General features: G+C 36.9%; 3 protein-coding genes across 4 annotated transcripts; all 3 read left to right on the top strand.

The window, feature by feature from the left end:
* LOC110262284 (olfactory receptor 8B3-like) lies at positions 332 to 5,010 on the top strand. 2 transcript variants are annotated; one of them, XM_021102689.1, is made up of 2 exons: positions 332 to 343; positions 4,072 to 5,010. In XM_021102689.1, exons 1-2 carry the CDS (start codon positions 332 to 334, stop codon positions 5,008 to 5,010), a joined length of 951 nt encoding a protein of 316 aa, XP_020958348.1. The 2 variants fall into 2 exon arrangements, with proteins under 2 accessions (XP_020958348.1, XP_020958349.1); XM_021102690.1 differs by lacking the exon at positions 332 to 343 and adding an exon at positions 2,099 to 2,106 and having other exon boundaries at positions 4,077 to 5,010.
* LOC100511340 (olfactory receptor 8B3-like) lies at positions 13,293 to 14,234 on the top strand. The gene has a single exon (XM_003129973.2). It carries the CDS (start codon positions 13,302 to 13,304, stop codon positions 14,232 to 14,234), a length of 933 nt encoding a protein of 310 aa, XP_003130021.2. The 5' UTR covers positions 13,293 to 13,301.
* On the top strand, positions 20,329 to 22,449 carry LOC110262283 (olfactory receptor 8B3-like). The gene is made up of 2 exons (XM_021102687.1): positions 20,329 to 20,463; positions 21,489 to 22,449. Exon 2 carries the CDS (start codon positions 21,505 to 21,507, stop codon positions 22,447 to 22,449), a length of 945 nt encoding a protein of 314 aa, XP_020958346.1. The 5' UTR covers positions 20,329 to 20,463; positions 21,489 to 21,504.

The following is a 22,710-nucleotide window of genomic DNA, read 5'->3' as shown; positions in this document are numbered from 1 at the left end:
CAATCAAAATGGTACTTTCATGGCTTCTTATCAAAGATAAATCTGGTTCAACTATTTCATTATTTTTAACCAAGATGTAATCATAGTTTGGATAATTATATTTTTATTGCACAGCTTCAGTTTTAAAGTAGGTAATGGAGAACAATTGAAAGTTCTTGACCTAGGGAGAAACAAAGCTGAGCTTTCAGACTTAGTCTGGCATTGGTGTTCATGTCTAAATAAGAGGAGATGGAAATGCTGGAATAGTAGTTAGGAGCCACTGGTGTCAACACTACAGTAGTTTAGTTTAAACGTAAAAAGTCAGAAGTTGGGTGATGATTGAGTGATATGGATGGAAGTCATGGTGGTTGTAGATGCTATGGTGTAGTATAAGAGCAACACTGAATATATTCTGGAGGCTCGAAGACAAATACAGCTTGACTTTCCTAATATTTATTGACAATAAATACATGAGAAAATGTTCAACATCAATAATTATTAGAGAAATAAAAATTGAAACTACAATGAGGTCCCTCACACTGGTCAGAATGGCTATCATTAACAAGTCAACAAATAAGAAATATTAGAGAGGGTATAGAAAGAAGGGAACCCTCCTTCACTGTTGGTGGGAATGTAGATTTGTGCAACAATTATGAAAAACAGTAGGGAAGTACCTCAGAAAACAAAATACAGAACTAGCATATGATCCAGCAATATCACTCCTGGGCATATATCTGGACAGAACATTCATTCAAAAAGATACATGCATCCCTACGTTCATCACAGCACTGTTTGCAATAGCCAGAACATGGAAATAGCCTAAATGTCCAGCAACAGATGAATGGGTTAAGAAGATGTGGAACACATATATGATGGAATACTACTTAGCCATAAAAAGGACAAATACTGTCATTTGCAGCAACTTGGATGCAACTAGAGATTCTCATAATAAGTGCAGTAAGACAAAAAGAGAAATACAAAAACCATATGATGTCATTTATATGTGGAATCTAAAATGTGTCACAAAAAAACCTATATACAAGACAGAAAAAGACTCATAGACAAAGAGAAGAGATTTGTGATTGCCAAGGGACAGTGGAGAGGGAGTGCGATGGATGGGGAGTTTGAGGCTAGTATTTGCAAACCATTACATTTAGAATGGATTAGCAATGAGGTCCTACTGTACAGCACAGGGAACTATATATAATGTATTGGATTAGAATATGATGGAAGAATATATTTAAAAAAAGAATGTATATATGTGTGTGTGTGTGTGTGTGTGCATGCTGGGTCATTTTACTATACAGCAGAAATGGAACTGCTATAATAAAAATTAAAACAAATTATTGAATTCCTTCCATTTACTCTGCAGTGTTCTTAGATCCAGGAGAAAAAGAGTAAACAACATAAAATTACAGTTTATAGAGAAGTACAGAAAGTCTGATGAGCATTATGATGGAGAGTCTATCAGAATTTATGAGAATATAAATAATGACAGCCAACATTCATTGCTATTCACCACATATGAGGCACTGTCCCAAACATCATGCTTAGGGTTTTTTTTTTCACTAACACTACAGCCCAACGAAAATATGCTATTTTTACTGTTCCTATTATTTGTAGTTTGTTTTTTGTTTTGGTCTTTTTGTCATTTTAGGGCCGCTGCACCCGCGGCATATGGAGGTTCCCAGGCTAGGAATCCAATCGGAGCTGTAGTTGCCAGCCTATACCACAACTCACAGCAACGCTGGATCCTTAACCCAGTGAGCAAGGCCAGGGATCGAACCTGTATCCTCATGGATGCTAGTCGTGTTCGTTAACTGCTGAGCCCCGATGGGAACTCCTTTACTGTTCCTATTATAGAAAGATAAACAAGAGATTTAGTAACTTGCCAAAGTGTTATGGCTTGTCAGAGTGAAATTAGGAACATAAAATTCACAACACTCTTTAACTCCATAGACCCTAATCTTTTCTATGATAAAAAGAAATTGATAAGCTCAGTTACTGAAACGTTACATTAAATGACCCAGGAGGAGAGTCAGGTAGAAATTTCCAGTAAGTGTTTAAAAGCATAAACTATAGAAGGAATATAAACTATTGCAAATTAGGAGTTCCTGTCATGGTGCAGTGGAAACGAATATGACTAGGAATCATGAGGTTGTGGGTTCGATCCCTGGCTTGCTCAGTGGATTGAGGATCTGGAGTTGCCGTGAGCTGTGGTGTAGGTCACAGACACGGCTCAGATCTGGTGTTGCTGTGGCTGTGGTGTAGGCCGGTGGCTGCAGCTCCAATTTCACCCATGGCCTGAAAACTTCAATATGCTGCAGGTGTGCCCCCCAAAAAATATATTGCAAATTATTTCAGAGATATCCTATAGAGAAAACAATGAAAGGGAACCACTGAAACCTTTGGAAAATATTGGGAAAATTAAAAAAAAAAAAGAAAGCCTGGAATTAGGGCCTTTGCAGAAAATGTCTATTTAGAAAATGGGAATAAAGGAGTTCCCGTCGTGGCGCAGTGGTTGACGAATCCGACTAGGAACCATAAGGTTGCGGGTTCGGTCCCTGCCCTTGCTCAGTGGGTTAATGATTCGGCGTTGCCGTGAGCTGTGGTGTAGGTTGCAGACGCGGCTCGGATCCCGCGTTGCTGTGGCTCTGGCGTAGGCCGGTGGCTACAGCTCCAATTAGACCCCTAGCCTGGGAATCTCCATATGCCGCGAGAGCGGCCGAAGAAATAGCAAAAAGACAAAAAAAAAAAAAAAAGAAAAAAGAAAAAGAAAATGGGATAAAGAGGGAATGATAAATATAATAGGTTTCCCTTTGGGGGTGTAGGTAATGAGGAGATTGGAATTTACATTGGATCTATGCTGAGGGATGTAAAATCCCTAGAGTAAAGTGAAGAAGAGTAAATATTGAGTCCCTGAAGGACTCAAGACAGGTCATGATCCAGGATATGTAATCTGCTTATCCCCTTTTTATACATACAGTCTAGTCCCTGCGGAAAAGACATAGCAAGCTTCTACCATCTTTTTAATGAAATGTGTTATATATATATCATTACACTCACATTAAATCTTCTATGTCTAATCTAGTAGCAACTGTGATAATAAAAGGTTTCATTTTTCTCTGCAGTTTGAAAGGGATGAAAACAATGATCAGAAATTATAGTAGTTAAGCAAGATTTCCAAGGCTTATGTGAATTTAAGTTTTGGACTTTTGCCCTTAGAGTCAAAGGAATCAAGACTCAAGAACCAGAAATTACCTTTCCAGGACCAAGGGGATAAAGACCAAGGATAAGGGAGCCAGCCTTGAGGTTTCCTGAGATAAGGAAGGTGCATCTCTGAATTCAATTTAAAATACTGTATTCCTTGTTTTGAGATGAAAGTCCGGGAACCGAATACATGCCATTTTTTCCCATTATGTATGGTTTTGTGACTCAAGTGAAGCTGATGGAAGAATCTGTTCAAGGAGGGTGGTCAGAGAATGTTCAGAGACATGAGGGGGCTCAAAATATATCAGTCAGAAAGTTTTTTCTAAGTAGGTGGAACTCTCACTCTTCTAAATTTGTGGGTTTTACTCTGTGACAGGAGGAGAAACTTTATCCTAAATTTTGGTCCCCTCATCTTAGATCAGAAACAGTGTTCTTGGTACCTACTGCAGCAAGTCTAATCTGCATTAGAGATCAGCACCTGGTTGCTAGGGTCACTGCTTCCAATTTTGCTGGTATGTGAAGGATTCAAGTGAATAAGAAATATTTAGGTGAAAGTAACACAATTCTGTCCTACCCTTCCCCTTGTTTTTTTTTTTTTTTTTTTTTTTTAATAGTTATATTTGCCTATGACAGCACTCTCCTTCCCTTTGCAGGCTAAGTTTGTGATGTCCTTTGCTATATTTAGCTTACAAAGGCTCTAATAAAAGGGAAGTCCTTGTCAGTCTGTATAATGATAATGGTAAAGTAGATTCTTTGGGTACAGGTTGGACTAGTCACAGGTATTGCCATTGTATACACTGTTTTGTAGGATGAGATACTAGGGGAAGAACTCAGTTGTTTTCTAATGTAACCCTTTTGTCCTCTGTCCACAGATTTCCTTAGGGAAGAATGACTTCTGGAAATAGGTCTTTTGTGACTGAATTCATTCTCTTGGGATTAACAGACCAACCAGATCTCCAACTCCCCCTCTTCTTCCTGTTTCTAGTAATGTATGTGATCACTGTGATGGGCAATTTGGGCTTGATAATCCTAATTGTACTAAATTCACACCTGCATACCCCTATGTACTTTTTCCTCCTCAACTTATCCTTCATAGATCTCTGTTATTCTTCTGTGTTTACACCCAAAATGCTGATTAACTTCATATCAAAGAAGAATATTATTTCTTACATTGGGTGCATGACCCAACTTTACTTTTTCAGTTTTTTCATTATTTCTGAATGCTACGTGCTGACATCCATGGCGTATGATCGCTATGTGGCCATCTGTAACCCCCTGTTGTATAACATTGCCATGTCCCCTAAAGTGTGTTCCAGCCTTATGCTTGCTTCCTACTTGATGGCATTTTCTGGTGCCACTGCTCACACTGGGTGCATGCTGAGACTGACCTTCTGTGATGCAGACACCATCAACCATTATTTCTGTGACATCCCTCCTCTGCTCCAGCTCTCCTGCACAAGTACCTACATCAGTGAGCTGGAAGTTTTCATTGTGGTGGGCATCAACATCATTGTGCCCAGTCTCACCATCTCTGTCTCTTATGGTCTCATCCTCTTCAACATCCTTCACATCAGCTCCAGGAGAGGCAGATCAAAAGCTTTCAGTACCTGCAGTTCCCACATAATTGCTGTGTCTCTGTTTTTTGGATCAGGTGCATTTATGTATCTCAAGCCATCTTCTGCTGGGTCTATGGATGAGGGAAAAATCTCTTCTGTCTTTTACACTAATATAGTTCCCTTGCTCAACCCCTTAATTTATAGCTTGAGGAACAAAGATGTTAAACTTGCTATAAGAAAAATCCTGAGTGGGAGACAGATTTGATTTGAAACATTATATCTCTTTATGTGAGTTACAAGACAGTTTCTGTGTGTTTAATTTTAGTGATGCTCTTCTATATTTTTCCTAATATCTTTTTTCCTTGTTACCTTGAAGAAATTTGAGCCATTCTGAATAATTTATTTTTATCTTTATATCTAATTATTCCTTTTTAGTCACTACTTTCATGATATTATTTGTACCTTTTACCTGTTTGGTAATAAAATTAAATAGTAAATATATTATTTATTTTCATTATAATTTTGAAATTATTTTTTCCTCTGGGAAAAGATGAATAGTCTCCAAATAATGGAATTAGGTGACACTAGTGTGACAGCACATCACTATGTGTGTTTTTCATCTGTCACCTGCTACAAGAGTCTTGAACTGATACTCTTTTTCTACTCATACTCCAGTTGGCAAGACTGTGTCTTCTATAAACATCAGAAATTGAAGTTTCAAAAAGACCATTAAATAAGAAATTCAGTGGGACTATTTTGCATCCATAAACGTTTAGCTCAAGCTTCTTTTGGCAAAGAATTTCAATCTTTACATTTGTAAGTCAAATGGACACATAGGAAACCATCAAAATATATGTTTGGCATGGCTGGGAAAGTGAAGTCAAGAGAGGTTAATGATTTACCTAAAATCACACAAGTTTATGAAGGAAAAAATACAAACTAAATTCTTAGCATTTTATTATGCTGCAATATACTTTGTACCATCTTGATTCTATTATTCTGTTTCAGTAATAATGGAATATGAGAAAACATTTCTGGTTGAAAGTTGACTCTACTTTGTTCGAGAATGATTCATGAATTTCTCTCAGGTTGGATTTTTTGGGGGGATGGGGTTGGGAATGGGGCTGTCCCCATGGCATGTGGAAGTTCCCAGGCTAGAGATCAAATTCGTGACACAGCAGTGACTTAGGCCCCTGTAGTGACAAAGCTGGATCCTTAATCTGCTGTGCTACAAAGGAACGTCTGCTTTTTTTTTTTGTTCTTTTTTTTTTTTTTTTTAAAGGAAAATGGTTTAATTGGGGGGAGGGGCAGAAAGAGAAAACTGTTTGGGCCTGTATATTGTAGATCTGATTGCTGAAATAGGAAAATTACTAAAAAGCTGTATTTGGAATGTTTGCAAGTGTTTGTGCTTGAGAGAACAGAGAGAGAAAGATACTCAGAAACCTGAGTATGGTCAATGAATAAGATGTCCCCGTGTGGGGAGTGGTCTTGAGACTTAGGAACTACATTTCATTATGAAGTTATTTCCTATTTTGCAAAGTACTGTAAACATATTTCACTGTTCATAAATCCTTGATAAAACTACGTTGATAATGACCACACCTTAGTAGTGTTTTGGAGAATGAAGGTGGAAGAGCTGTGGCCTCATCTGGGAAACTTGGTAGAGAGACAGCATCAGTACAGGACATAAATAGTGAGGACTAATTGACTCAAGGAAGGAAGAGGTTATTTACACAGAAAAGTGTTGGTTAATGAAAACCTCTGCCTATGACTCACTCTTCATGGGAGTCCCTGGAAGTTCTGCAAGGATCATAGGATTTCTCTGGATAGGGTGAAAGCTTAAGTTATTTAATATTAAAAAAATTGGAGTTCCTGTTGTAGCTCAGCTGTTAACAAACTTACTAGTATCCATGAGGACGTGGTTTAATCCCTGGCCTCCCACAGTGGGTTAAGCATCTGGCACTGCCATGAGCTGTGGTATAGGTCACAGACGCAGCTCAGATCTGGCATTGCTGCGGCCATGGCGTAGGCTGGTGGTATAGCTCCTATTTGACCCCTAGCCTAGGAAATTCCATATGCCACGGGCACGGGCCTATAAAAAAAAAAAGTTAAAAATGTTAAACCAACATGGCTGTAAGACATATAAATAACTCAATCACTTCTATTTTTGTTGGCTTCCTTATACTACATCCATGTAGATTTTTAGATTAAAAAAAATCAAATTGCCGCTGGGAGGAGGATGACAGCATGAAAAAAATTTTGGTTAATAAACCAAATTGTGATAAAAGTTGTTGGATTATTTTTAAGGCAGAATATGGTACTTAAAAAATCTTTAATATGATATGTCAGTAATAATGTAAATATTTTCTAAGATACTTTTAATAATATTCATTATTTAACACTTTCCTTAATCTTCAATCAGTATTTATGTACTTGATATTTGGTGAAGCTGGTTTTTGATATTCTTTTTAGATGTTCAGCATGGCTAAATCCTCCACTAATAGTTTTAAGTGAGAACTCATATTTCATCCCATGATCACAATACAAATATTTTTGATTTTTTTAATTGTTATTTCCCCAATACGTGGATTTTTCCCTTAACAAATTCTATTTATGTAAGAGTTCATCTTGGCTGGGGTTCTTTTTGTTTGTTTCTTTAAACTATTGTTCCTTTCTATAGTTTTTTTTTCCTTATGGAAATTAATGTGTATCTAAACAAGTGAATGTATCTGAGCCATTTAGAAACCTTTGTAGACACTGCCGAGCTGCAGCCACACTGTTATGTATTTTTAATATTTGAGGCTTCCCAAGAGTGGGTTAAACCTGGTCACTAATCTTCCATCTCATGAGTTTCAAAATTAAAATGAAATCTATTCACTTTCATAAAAGAACTACCCTTTCAAACTAATAATGTCTTTTTAAAAAATTTTCATTACTATAGGACATGGTTCAACAAATATGTTCTGAGATTTATGTCAAAGGGTGTTCTACCTATGTTTTCCTCTGGGAATTTTATAGCATCTGGCTTTACATTTAGCTCTTTAAGCCATTTTGAGTTCATTTTTGTGTGTGGTGTTAGAGAATGTTCGAAATTCGTCCTTTTACATGTAGTTGTCCAGTTTTCCCACCACTGCTTATTTAAGAGACTCTCTTTTCTCCATTGCATATTCTTGCCTCCTTTGTCTTAGATTAGTTGAATGAGTTTATCTCTAGGATTTCTATCCTGTTCCACCGATCTGTAATTCTGTTTTTGTGCCAGTGCTATACTGTTTTGATTCTGTATCATTGTAGTATAGTCTGGTTCCTCCCGTTGAATTTTCCTAATTAAACTTTATTTAAAACATTTTTACAGCAAAGGAAATTATAAAATAAATGTGAAGACAACCCACAGAATGGGAGAAAATATTTGCAAGTGAGCAACTGAAAAGGGATGAATCTCGAAAATACACAAACAGCTCATGTTTTATAAATATATGTATATACGCACACACCAAACAATGCAATCAAAAAATGCTCAGAAGATCTAAAAAGACATTTCTTTAAAGAAGGCAGACAGATGAGTGTTCCCATTGTGGCTCAGTGAGTTAAGAACCCGGCTAATATCCATGAGGTTTTGTGTTCAATCCCTGGCCTCACTCAGTGGGTTAGGGATAGGGCATTGCTATAAGCTCTGGCATAGGTTGCAGATGAGGCTCAGGTCTGGTGTCCCTTTGGCTGTGGTGTAGACCTGCAGCTGCAGCTCCGATTTGACCCCTAGCCCAGGAACTTTCATATGCCATATGTACAGCCTTAAAAATTAAAAAAAAAAAAATGTTTTTTATAAAAATTGATAGCAACAACTGCAAAAACAAACACATAAATAGAAAAAACTCCTGGAACTAATACGTGACTATAGGAAAGTCACAGGATACAAAGTTAACATACAAAGGTTAATAGCTTTCCTATAGATTAGCCTTAGGATAATTGGAATTTGTAATAAAAAACTGAATACTATTCATATTAGCATTCCACCCTCACTCTCCAAAAAGTAGAAATACTTTGTTATAAATCTAGCAAAATATATACATGATCTATTTGTGGAAAACCACAAAGCTCTAATGGAGATAATTTAGAAAGTCTAAATAAATGGAAAGATGCTTCATGTTCATGGATTAAAAGACTCAATTATATTAAGATGTCAATACTTCTCAACTTCATCTATAAAGTCAATGAGTTCCAAATAAAAAATTCAGCAAGTGTGTCAATCTCAACAAATGGATTCTAAAGTTTATATGCAAAGGCAAAAGACTTAGAATATAAAATATGGCGTTCCCGTGGTGGCTCATTAGTTAACAAACCCAACTAGTATCCATGACAATGCAAGTTCGATCCCTAGCCTTGCTCAGTGGCTCAAGGTACCTGCTTGCCGTGAGCTGTGTTGTAGGTTGCAGAGGCAGCTCAGATCCGGCATTGCTGTAGCAGTGGCATAGGCAGGGATCTACAGCTCCCATTCAACCCCTAGCCTGGGAACCTCCATATGCTGTGGATGTGGCCCTAAAAAGACAAAAGATGAAAGACAGAAAAAAAAAAAAATATATCAACTACAATACTAAAGAACAAAGTTATAGGATAGATACAACTTTAAGACTCACTATAAAACTACAGTAATCAAGACAGTGTGGTATTGATGAAAGAAAAGATCAGAAGAGAGAGCCCAGAAGTATGGCTACAAAATATAGTCAACTGGTCTTTGATAAAAGGGCAAAGACAATCAATGGAGAAATGATAGTCTTTTTGACAATGATGCTAGAAAAATCATATGCCCATATGCAAAAATGTGAATTTAGACACAGACTTTATACCTGAAAAAAAAAAGTCCTCAAAATAGATCATAGTGTAAAATGCAAAATGCAAACTACAAAACTTCTAGAGAAACTTCTAAGAGTTTGGGTGAATTTAGGTGATTTAGAAGAATCTGGGTTTGGTGATATGTTTTTAGTTCCAATGTAAAAGTGTGATTTTTGAAAGAAAAAAGGTGATATGATGAACTTTCTCAAAATCAAAATTAAAAACTTCTGCTCTATATAATATGTTAAGAAAACTAAAAGCAAACCACAGAATTGGAGAAAATGTTTGCAAAATGCATAAGTGAGAAAGGACTTGCATCTACAATATATGAAGAATTCTCAGACTGCACAATAAATAAATAGCTTAACAAAAGAACGAGCCAAAAATCTGAACAAATACTGCACCTAGAAAGATATGCATGTGAAAAATAAGCATTTGAAAATTGCTTAACATTATTTGTTTTTCGGGAATTTCAGATCAGAGTAACAAAAAGCTACTACAACATACCTATTCGAATGAGAAATTGAAAAATTGACATTATCAAATGCTAATGAGGATGTGGTGCAACAGGAACTCTCTCATTCATTGTTTTTTTCTTTTTTCCTTTTTAGGGCTGCACCCGCGCATATTGAGGTTCCCAGGCTAGGGGCCTAATCAAAGCTGCAGCTGCTGGTCTGTGTCATAGCCACAGCAACAAGGGATCCAAGCTGCATCTGCAGCCTACACCACAGCTCATGGCAACATCAGTCCCTTAACCCACTGAGCAAGCACAGGGATCAAACCTGCATAGTCAAGGCTGCTATTCAGATTCATTTCCACCATGCCACAATGGGAGCTTCTCTCATTTACTGTTGCTGAGAATTCAAACTGGTACAACCATGTTGGAAGGTTAGCAATTTCTTAAGGAAAGTAAACATGGTCTTACGTTACAATCCAACAGTCATGTTTCTAGGTATTTACTCAATTGATTTGAAATTTTATGTCCACACAAAAACCTTCATGTAAATGTTTATAACAGCCTTATTTATGATTGTGAAAAGCTAGAAGCAAACAAGATGTTCTTAAAAAGGTGAGGGGTACATCCATAAGTAAAATATTTTTTTTGTCGTGAAAAGGTTTTTCTATTCAAAGTGTGGTCATCATCTGAACAGTAGCTTCAGCATTACCTGGGAATTAATTAGACATACAATATCTAGGACCCCCCCCCAAATCTACTGAATTAGATTCTGCATTCCCATTTCCTTCCTGGCACTTGCAGATTTAATTTTCTTTTTAGTACCTCAGTTATATATTTACATTTAAATATATATTATCCATGTTTCTGGATGTTTGTAGCAACATAGCTCAAAATTAAAGTCCTATCTAGGTAAAAAATGTTTTCATTTTCTGCATCTTTATAATATAGTATAGAATAAAACTTAAATTACCACTGACTATGACAAGTTAGAACATATTGGGCTTGAGTTGCTTAAAAAGGAGTCAGGAATTAGCAAAAGAGACAATGGTATATTTCAGTTAAAAGGATAACCATTTTTTAAAATTAAATTTTTATTTTATATTGAGTATGTTTGATTTACAATGTTGTGTTTTCAGATGTACATCAAAGTCATTTATTTATACATCATGTTCCTGATGTATATATCCATTCTTCTTCAGATGTTTTTTACCATGTAGGTTATTACAGAATATCGAGTAGAGTTCCTTGTGCTATATAGTAGGTGTTTGTTGATTATCTATTTATATATAGTAGTATGTATATGTTAATCCCAGTCTTCTAATTATTCCCTCCCCTCCACCTTTCCCTTTGATAACCGTAAGTTTGCTTTTGGAGTCTAGGGGTCTGTTTCTGTTTTGTAAATAAGTTCATTTGTATAACTTTTTTAGTTTCCACATGTAAGTGATATCATATGATATTTGTTTTTCTCTTCCCTGTCTGACTTAGTTCACTTGGTATGCTAATCTCTAGGTAAAAGGATAACCACTTGACATATCTCATTATAACTAAATTAGGCTACTGTGACCATCATGTAGATGGAAGAAAGAAGGGTAATGAGATAGTTCTGCAATGTTAAGAATAAGCTCAGAGTATCTCTATACTCATTCTCTGCCTGTATTTACATGGATGTATTAAAGGTGAAAGAATGACCTTTAATTTTAGCCCAGTATCTTGCCATAAGCTTTTCTTGCAGTGTGATTTGATGTAATGTAAACTTGGAAGGAGTGTTTTTTGGTTCTTGCATCTCCTGAATAAGAGTTTGTAACACTTCCATAGAAAACACACATTTTAATGAATCTCCAAGGTCCTCATCACGGCCCAGCCCAATAGTGACTACTTTGTGGGATACATGTCACATTTTCCCAGAGGGATTTTTCGTCCCCTTGTGATCTTTAGGGGTCTGAGAAAAATAAATGTGACTCATTTTAGTAATGATTGCATTTTCAAGTATGTGTAAAACCCATAGGAGGGATTTCCCCAATATTTTCCTTGCCTTTCTACTCTTTCTTTTCAGCTCTGTCACTGAATTCACCTGATTCCATGGCTTTCACTTCTGTGGAAATGGTCCCCAAATCTTATTCTCAGATTCTGCTCTTCCTCTTGAACATTATTTAGCCTTATTTAGGTTGTATACTTCTACTTGGTGGTCCAGCTGGCAACTCAAGATCACTGTGCTCAAAACTGAATGCATAATGTTTATAAATATTTCCATTCTTTCTGCATTGTTTTTAGTAACACAGTAATTTAACCAAGCACCTAGTTCTGATGAATCTTTCTTGTCAGTGTCTCTTGCATGTATTTGTTTTTTGGAATTACTCACAGTAGCGGTGTTTATTCAGGGTGTTTTAATCATTCATTAACTATTTTAATTGCAGTTCACCTGACTCCAGTTTCTCTCTTTCTTTCTCTCTCTCTCTCTCTCTTTTTTTTTTTAACAGCCACACCTAGGGTATATGGAAGTTCTCAGGCTAGGGATTGAATTGGAGCTGCAGCTGTACAAAACTCACTTAAAACAAAAACAGTAACAGAAAACACTGTTTTGGGTTGTTTACCCCTAAGATTCATCGGAGTTGATTGCTCCTTTGTGTAAACAGTGGAGAAGAGTTAATGAGGTGAGCTGACCTTGATTTTGGCATTTGATACCTTCCAATAGTGACTCACATCTGAGTTTTCTGAGTCTGTGCTGCTTTCAGCAGACAGAGACATTAGGACCTTTTTGAGAGCCTGTGGAAGTCCTTTGTCAGACATTCAAGTGGGATGGAAATTACTCTCTTTCTCTGAGCTGTTAACTCAGCAAGATTAAAGTCCCATGTAAAAGGGTGAGTGTTGAATTTTCTCTCTCCTGTTATACTGCTTCCAAACCTTGTCTGTGGAAGGCAAGGATTCCCTGAAATGACCTATCTTCTGTATGTTGAGATAACCATTGATCACTAGGTGGGCCTGGTAGACTGTCCCAGCTGAAGTGGAGCAGAGATGCTGTAGTCATGAGTGGTCACAGGGTTACTGTATCTTATCCCTCCAGAACTTGCCCATTAGAGTTTTTGATACACATCTTTAACAATTCCCTCAGCCTTCATACTAAGGAGAAAACAAAGGCACACAGAAGGGTGGGCTTGGGTCCATTCTTGCATTCTGGGTTTGAATCTTGTTATAGTGGGGTTGGGTGAGGAGAGTTGGGCACTCATTTTAATGTTACCCTTTGTCCTATTCCCACAGATATTTCCTAGGGAAGAATGGCCCCAGGGAATGTCTCTTCAGTGACTGAGTTTATCCTGCTGGGTTTAACACAACAGCCGGAACTCCAGCTGCCTCTCTTTTACATTTTCTTGGGAACCTATGTGGTCACTATGGTGGGGAACGTCGGCTTGGTTATTCTGATTGGTCTGAACCCTCACCTGCACACTCCCATGTACTACTTTCTCTTCAACCTTTCCTTCGTTGATCTCTGCTACTCCTCTGTCATCACCCCTAAAATGCTGATGACTTTTGTAAACCGGAACATCATCTCTCATGCAGAGTGCATGGCTCAGCTCTATTTCTTCTCCTTCTTTGTTATTGATGAGTGCTTTATTTTGACATCAATGGCCTATGACCGATATGTGGCCATCTGTAAGCCCCTTCTGTACAAGGTGTCCATGTCCCATCAGGTCTGCCTCATGCTGACAGTGGGTGCATATGTGATGGGGCTGGTGGGTGCTGTGGCCCACACTGGGTGCATGCTGAGACTCAGCTTCTGTGATGGCAACATCATCAACCATTATATGTGTGACATACCTCCTCTCCTCCAGCTTTCCTGCACAAGCACCTACATCAATGAGCTGGTGGTTTTCATTGTAGTGGGCATCAGTCTCATAGTGCCCAGTCTCACCATCTCCATTTCTTATGCCTTGATCCTCTCCAGTGTCCTCCGCATTCGCTCTACAGAGGGCAGGTCCAAAGCCTTCAGTACCTGCAGCTCCCACATAACTGTGGTTTCTCTTTTCTTTGGGTCATCAGCATTCATGTACCTTAAGCCTTTTCCTGCTGGGTCTTTGGATGAAGAGAAAGTTTCCACAGTTTTTTACACCATTGTGGGGCCAATGATGAATCCTTTTATCTACAGTTTGAGGAACAAAGATGTCCAAATGGCACTGAGTAAGACTTTGAGGAAAAGAGTGATCTCCTAAATGGAATCTGTGTTAGTTATTGACACCAAATCCTCAAAACAGCAAAAAACATATAAAGCTATGGAGATAGTAGTAAGAAATGCACACAAACAAAAAATGTAAATGATTTAAATAATAGGGTGAATTAATGTAATTACATAATCACTACCTAAGAAAACCATAAGGAAGAGGAGGATCAGCCCTTTATTCTTTCATAGAAAGGAGGGAATGTAGTTCATTCTGTCATTCTTGAGCTTAATTGCAGACGTTATAAGGCTTTAAGTAAAAAAGGTTGAGTGGTGATGAATCCAGGAATGGTAAGGTTGTAAGATTTTTGACTGAGACATGTCTGGAATTCTGGGTGAAGTTTTGTCATGGAGATGTGGACTTTGGTGGGCTTTGCATTCAGTCATTTATTCACTTGTTTAGTAACCAGCTATTTAAAGGCTATGGAGTTTGAGAACTGAGGGTGGTCTTTAGAGTGCTAGAGGGGCTTTTGTCTGGGAGATTTCCTTTGTTTCTCCAAGTGAGAAGTAGAGGGAAGTGCCCCCTCACCCTGGTCTCTAATCTCTCCTCACTTGAGTGTCAAGGGAGTGTAGTAAAGGGAGATTTTCTTCTGATTCTATTTGCTAAGGACAGGAAAGGAAGATGACCATTTAGGTCAGTCAGGAATAAAGGAAGTGGCATTGGGTTTTACTTCTTGGGACTTTAGGGCAGGAAGTGTGGGTGATAGGACATGCTGTCTTCATTGAGAAGAACTTTTATGAGCAGAGGAATAAAAGTTTTTGTCCTTTCCTCAAACAGACTTTAAGAACTCTTATTCATTGTCGGTCAGCATTTTCACTTAGTGTTTTCATTTTCCCCTTTGTCCCTGCAGTTATGTGGTTCAAATGATGTGGTTTATTTAATCAGCAAATAGAAATTGAGCACTTGCGCTGTATTAGAATCTGTTTTAGACATCAGAGATACAATGGTGAAGAAGACAGACCATGTCTGTGCCCTAAAAGGGCTAATTATCTATGGGAAGGTGGAGCTGGGGTGCAAGTGGGCAGGAGGAGGAGACAGAGGTGAGTAAATGAAGGGAGCCATATGCATAGAGCAGAAGAATGCTATGCAGAGCCTTAAATCAAAGCCACGAGACAGTAACCACTGTGTGGTTAATAGAGACTGGATGTTTGGGAAAAGCTTTTCTGAGGAGGAGACATTTCAGCTAAGAGGAAAAGCTTTTCTGAGGAGGAGACATTTCAGCTAAGAGGAAAATGGGCTTTTGCTGGAGCCTGAGTGTGTTCACACAGAAGAAAGAGCACATGAAGACATAGGGAGAGGGTTGCCATCTGCAAGCCAAGGAAAAATCAAACCTGCCAATACCTTCATCTTGGACTGAATGCTTCCAGGGCAGTGAAAAAAAAAAGTTTCTGTTCTTTATGCCACGTACTCTGATATTTTGTTATGGTAGCCCTAGAAAGTAACACACAAATCTTTACTAAATGCATGAAATATACTAATCCATGAAGTATTTACTAAATGCTATGAAATATTTTTTAAAAGAGTTGGAATTTATGCTAGAAACCTATCATTTAAGTCTCAATGCAGTTATATCAAATTTGATAGTCAAAAGGTATACTTATCAAACTTATTTTACTGAAAGACTAATCTCTCTATTTGAATCTTCTTAATTGACTTTGAATTTTAAGTTGATCAAAAATAATATTCATCAAGATTTCAGGAAATGCATGTTTCTATATTTTAAATATGTTTACATTTGTGCAGAGTTAATGCTTTCTGAGGAAATGTTTACCAGAATTCAGATTTTAGAACAAGTATTGGAAAGTCCAGGATGTTGGAGGCATGGTCCACTCCTCTCCTTCCCTTCTGGTGGGAAACCTCAGGAGAAGCCAGGGCAGGGCTGTGCGGGCTTCAGCAAACTGCCTGCCCTTTCCCTTGTTCTTAGCTGACCCCAGGCATCCACATCTCTCTTTTCATCAGCACTGAGTTAGGAGAGATAGAAACCCATTCCCTGTTCCATGAGCTTGAGAACAATGTGTATCTGCTGCTGTTGGATGCTATTCCATCTCCCAGTGTTATTGGTTTCAATTAGAACAAGTTGATTTGCTATTTGGGTACTATTAATTATCCTTACTGATTTTTCTGCCTGCTTGATCCTTATCCTTCTGTATCATGTCTCTTTAATTAAATCAAGATTAAATGTTCCTGGTAAGCTTCCTTGTTCTTATGTCTGATTTCTGAAATTAATACAGTGACTCTAGCTGTCTTTTGAGCGTTGTCATGGTATGTACTTCTTGATCCTTTTGCTTTTTCCTAAGCTTTATTTTTAAAATGAATTTCTTATAGACATTAAGGAACTGGGGCTTGTTTCATTATCCTCTCTGAAAATATGTCTTTTCACTGACCTATCTAGACCATTCACATTTAAAATAGATTACAAATATAATTAGATTAATGTCTATTATACATAAAACTGCTATCTGCTAGTGTGCATGATTTTTGTTTCTTTTTCATATTTTCTTCCTTTTTCTTATTCTTCCCTTTTCTTATTCTTCAGGTTTCATTAAGCATTTTATATTATACCAAATATAATACCAATTGTAGCATAGCATACCAATTGTACTTCTTTTTAAAACATTCCACTTGCTTCCCTATAGTTTAAAATACATTTTAAATTAATCTCAACCCACCTTAAATAACACTCTACCAGTTTATGTGTAGTGATGTTACCTTAGAATATTTCTGCTTCTTTCTTCCTGTCCATTGTAACATGGCTCTTATTCACTCTCTTGTTCCATGTTGTAATTACTAATGTATTGTTACTATTATTATTTTAAATACAGGTATATTTCAGAAGAATTAAGACAAAGGAAAAGAAAATATTTTATTTAACCTCCATTTTTTCCTTCCCTGATGCTCATTTTTCTTTATGCCAATTCAGTCTTCTTACCTGTATTATTTTGCTTTTGCCTGAAGTATTTCATTTAATATTTTTATTAGTCCAGTCTGACTGGCAATAAATCCTCTCAGATTTTGTTTGTCTAATAAAACAACTATTTCAGTTTCTATTTGAAGGATAATTTTATTGACTATAGAATTTGAGGTTGGTGATATAATTTTTTATTTCGACACTTTACATATTACTCCAATTTTTTTGTTTTCCTTTTCAAAATTTAACTTTTAAAAATCAAATTGTATTTGAGTAAGTTGATTTGCAATGTTGTGTTAGTTTAAGGTATCTAGCAGTGTGAATCTGTTTTTTTCAGCGTTTATAGACTTTTTGATGATGGCCATTCTGACTTGTGTGAGGTGATACCTCATGGTAGTTTTGATTTGCATTTCTCTAATAATTAGTGATGTTGAAAATCTTTTCCTGCTTTTGGTCATCTGTCTATCTTCTTGGAGAAATGTCTGTTTGGATATTCTACCCATTTTTTGATTGGGTTGTAAAGCTGTATAATTTTTTCTATATATTGGAGATTTATCCCTTGTTGATCACTTCATTGGCAAAGATTTTCTCCCATTCTGTATGTTGTCTTTTTGGTTTGTTTATAGTTTCCTTTGCTCTGAAAAAACTTTTAAGTTTATTTGTATCCCATTTGTTTATTTTTATTTTTATTACTCTAGGAGGTGAATCTGAGAAAGTACTGCTGTGGTGATTGTTAGAGAGTGTTCTGCCTGTATTTTCTTCCAAGATTTTTATACTCTCCAGTCTTATATTTAGGTATTTAATCTATTTTGAATTTATTTTTGTGTATGGTGTTAGAGAGTGTTCTTTGATTTCTTTCATCAGCATCTAAAGCTATCTATCTGTTTGTCTACCTATTTATAGTATCTCTGTATCTGTGTGACTTAAGATATATTTAATAAATCATGTTATTTCTGATTTTAGCACCAGAGGTTTCATTGTAGGCTTCCTCTTTTGTTTATTTATAACTTCTTTCTCTGATGGTGTCATTTACTTATTTGGCTGTACATTGTAAGAATAAAGAAAAATACCCCTAAATTTATATAAACACTACTCTAGATGGGAAATATGATTGTTGCAGGGGTATTTATTTGCAGTTCTGAAACTCTGTCATGTGTCCTGGGGTTGAATGAATCATAGTAAATTGTAGATAATAGAAATTCTGTTTTAACCAAATGCCTTTTCCTAATTTGCTTATGACTAATAGTGAAGATGTTACATAATTTCACATAAGAGTAATGCTGGGACATGCCTTGTTTTCCCCTTGTCTTTTACTGATTTTACAACCTACTAAAAATATGAATGTCTCAGTCTTACTTTTGGAGAAGAAAGATTGAGAACCCCTGATTCAGATTTATTTGAAGAGAATCCAAATAAAAACCAGTTTCAGCTGCTTTTTTAGCCTCTGCCATGGTCAAGTTCCAGAAATAAAACAGATTTAATTTTGAATTCCTACAAGAATATAGCAGTATCTGAATTTCTATAGATGGTGGAATAAACTTAAATTGTAAAAAATGAAAATGCTACTCAGCAATGAAAGTAACAGACTGCTGATTCATGTAACAATGGTGTTGAATCTTAAGGGCATCATGCCTAGTGAAGAAACCAATCTCAGAGATTACATATTGTATGATCATTTGTTGTCCTCCCAATGGCTATAGAGATAAACGGGTTAGTCATCGTCAGAAGATATGTGGTGGTTACATGAACATATATAAGTGATCAAATTTCATAGACACACAGACACAGACACTCATGATAAAAACAGTCAGTGGAGGGGGAAGGAGTGGGAGGGATCGGGAGCTTGGGCTTATCAGACACAACTTAGAATAGATTTACAAGGAGATCCTGCTGAGTAGCATTGAGAACTTTGTCTAGATACTCATGTTGCAACAGAACAAAGGATGGGGGGAAAAATGTAATTGTAATGTATACATGTAAGGATAACTTGATCCCTTTGCTGTACAGTGGGAAAAAAAAAAAAAAAAAAGAACTAAAGCAGAGTGGAGAGTGGTACTCAGTATGGTAGTTCAGTATTGAACAATATTGAACACCGTAACAATAACACCTAATAAATCATTCTGAAAGGTATATTGGATGTATTTTTTTTCAAGGACAAATAAAGTATACTCATAAGGATAAAACAAACAAACAAACAAACAAAAAAAAAAAACAGTGCATGGAAAACTGTGAAAATCTCAATAATATCTGTAGTCCTGAAATATTGTTATCATTATTGTACCAGTGCCAATTTCCTGGTTTTTCTGTTATACTACAGTTGTTGAAGATGGCATCATGATAGGAAGCTGGATAGAATTCAAGGCACTCTGCATTATTTTTGAAACTCCCTGTGAATCTATACTCATTTCAAAATAAGCTGTATTCTCACAAGCACCGTAGAAGTTAATACATATCTAGAAATTCTAAAGTCGTATTTTCTTGAAATGGAAGCCTATGAACAGTGATTTTTCTTATAGATTTTATTTTAATCTATTAAAAGCAAATACATGTTGAGTCTGAACAACCCAAAGTAAGTTTTCCTGACATATTGGGTCGTGATTATATCAAATGACATTTGATTGAAATGAAAATCTCTAAGAACAATTTAAAATATCCTTTTGTTACATGCCTGTAAAATATTCATAAACAATGATACTCAAAAATTACTCAAACTATTTTAAAAAACAAAATTAATAACATTTACTGAAATATTTATAAATCTTTGCTAAAACTAATATGTTACCTAGTGTGATAGCGAAATTTCCCAGAACATTAATTATTTAGTCTTTATGAGGTACAGAGCGGATCCTTTCTCTGTGCTCTGGGGGTAATATATTCCCTGTTGGCAAACTGATATTTACTCTCATGATTAGGGTAGAACAAAGACACCCATTTCTTCCCTATAGAGTTTATCTGGATGCAAAGTCCTAGAGAAAGCCTACACATGAATTTCTAATCAGGTATAAAAGAATTATAAGCCTTAAGCAAATGCCATGCTACTCTATGATATGGTGGCTCAGATGCCAAGTCTCTGGTTTGCCTTCACAATCTCTCAATAAAATTTGTAACTACAAGTTTAATCTGAACCTTAGACTGATTCCTGGAACCTTCAGACTGTGCTATCTATGCTATCATTCTTTTGCCAGTAAAGGGAGAAGATTGTGTGACCATGTCTGCTCAACTTTGACATCTCCAAAGACAGTTCTGCCTCCAGGACAGTGGAGGTGAAACGCACATGAAGTTCTCTCAGCACTGAGTTCCCTCAACGGAATGAGAGTGAGTTAACCAAATTTCTTTTGTATTTTTTTAAAAATCTCTCTCTGTTGTTTAGAAATGAGGAAACATGTTTACATTGAATAACAAGAAACTCCAAAATCTGGAGCTCTGATTCTACCGTGTGCACTGGTCTCAGCATACCCTCTGTGTTGACTTCACCCTCATTCTGGGAATAGGAGAAATGTAGCAGTTCCAGGTGACAAATCCCGAACATAGCAACATGAGAGGAAAAGATGTTTTTTCCCTAAACATTTTTGTTGAAATATATTAAATGTACTAGGTGTGTTTGCAGGTCATAATAAGCATAGAGCTTTATGTATTTTCAGTAACTTAACAGCTAATTTAATCAGTGCCCAGGTTAATTATGTTTTTACTGCGTACCATTCTACAAAACCCAGGAAAGCACATCCATCTTCCTTGATTCATCCTCTCTCCAGCTAGGATAGAACGGAGGAGGAGAATATGGACTGTTAAGTGTAAAGTTTAATCTACCAAGGCTCTCCTCCATACCTGTTAGCAATTATTGACTTCATGAGATACCTTGTATTCAGGTATCTGAAAATTCCATAGACTGTTAGCAACTCTCTTCTGTAAAACAGAATATTGGTAGGGTCTCTGCCCATAGGAATCCTCTCTTTCTTGAAGGTCATCGTGAGGATACTGAAATATCTGTTAGGGTGAGGAAAGCATGAGTAGGAAATAAAAAGAGACTGATCAGATGAATAGGATGGGGTGATGCGGCTATACCCCACTGCTGAAGCCCTTCAGCAGGTAGGCTTGTTACCCAGCTACCCCATGCCTTTATCTTCTAGTAAAGACAGAGCAGCTGTTTATCACATACAACTAATGCCAAAAAAAAGACAGTGATTAAAATGTTGAGGGGTGTGGGTAGCAGTACCTTCAGACCCCATGAAGCAAAGAAGGACTGTGTCATCTCTGCCAGTCTGAATCTCTTTCTCATAAAGCTCATGTAAGGACAGTAAGGCTATGTTCCGTCTTAATGGGGTTTTCTTCTGTTCTCACAGATATCTGAAGCTGAACATGCTGGCTAGAAATGACTCCTTAGTGACTGAGTTTATTCTTGCTGGATTAACAGAGCGTCGAGAGCTCCAGCAACCCCTCTTTTACTTGTTTCTAATGATCTACATCGTCACCATGGTGGGCAACCTCAGCTTGATCATTCTTATTGGTCTAAATTCTCACCTCCACACCCCCATGTACTATTTCCTCTTCAACCTTTCCTTCATTGATCTCTGTTACTCTTCTGTTTTCACACCCAAGATGCTCATGAGCTTTGTATCTAGGGGGAATATCATCTCCTACGTCGGGTGCATGACTCAGCTGTTTTTCTTTCTGTTTTTTGTCATCTCCGAATGCTATATGTTGACCTCAATGGCCTATGATCGCTATGTGGCCATCTGTAACCCGCTGCTGTATAAGGTCACCATGTCCCATCAGGTCTGTTCAGTGCTCGCTTTGGCTGCATATGTGATGGGACTTGCTGGAGCCTCTGCCCACACAGGGTGCATGCTTAGACTAATCTTCTGCAGTGTTAACGTCATCAACCATTACTTGTGTGACATCCTCCCACTGCTCCAACTCTCTTGCACCAGCACTTATGTCAATGAGGTCGTAGTTCTCATTGTGGTGGGTGTTAATATCACCGTGCCGAGTTTCACCATTCTGATTTCTTACATCTTCATCATCACTAGCATTCTTCATATCAAATCTGCTCAAGGAAGATCGAAAGCCTTCAGTACTTGTAGCTCCCACATTATTGCTCTTTCACTGTTTTTTGGTTCAGCAGCATTCATGTATCTTAAATATTCTTCTCCTGGATCTATGGAGCAGGGAAAGGTTTCTTCTGTTTTCTATACTAACGTGGTGCCCATGCTCAATCCTTTGATTTACAGTTTGAGGAACAAGGATATCAAAGTTACGCTGAAAAAATCCCTATTTAAAATTCAGTGGAGAACCATGTTCTAATTTGATGCATCAATATTGTAAAGAAATTAGTTTTTCAGTTATTTTTTATCAGTGTTTTTCAAGAAGAATCTTTATCACCATATTGCTCCTACATATTGTGTCATGTTTGATAAAATAGCCTTGTCTTATCCTTTTCTTTATAGCTGATCTTGTCTCATTTTTTCCTATCTCTTGCACCTCATGTCAGTTTGCAGAATAACTAACATGATTATGAAGGGAACAAATATGCTGACCTTTTAAAAAATCATTTTCTCATATTTT

Source organism: Sus scrofa, chromosome 9 (genome assembly GCF_000003025.6).
Source record: "Sus scrofa isolate TJ Tabasco breed Duroc chromosome 9, Sscrofa11.1, whole genome shotgun sequence".
Lineage (NCBI taxonomy): Eukaryota > Metazoa > Chordata > Mammalia > Artiodactyla > Suidae > Sus > Sus scrofa.
The sequence above is the reverse complement of the archived record's forward strand: the minus strand, read 5'-3'. Positions and strand labels throughout refer to the sequence as shown.

Coding starts and splice junctions, on each gene's coding strand:
- LOC110262283 (XM_021102687.1), top strand. CDS start 21,505: ATGCTGGCTAGAAATGACTCCTTAGTGACTGAGTTTATTCTTGCTGGA.
- LOC100511340 (XM_003129973.2), top strand. CDS start 13,302: ATGGCCCCAGGGAATGTCTCTTCAGTGACTGAGTTTATCCTGCTGGGT.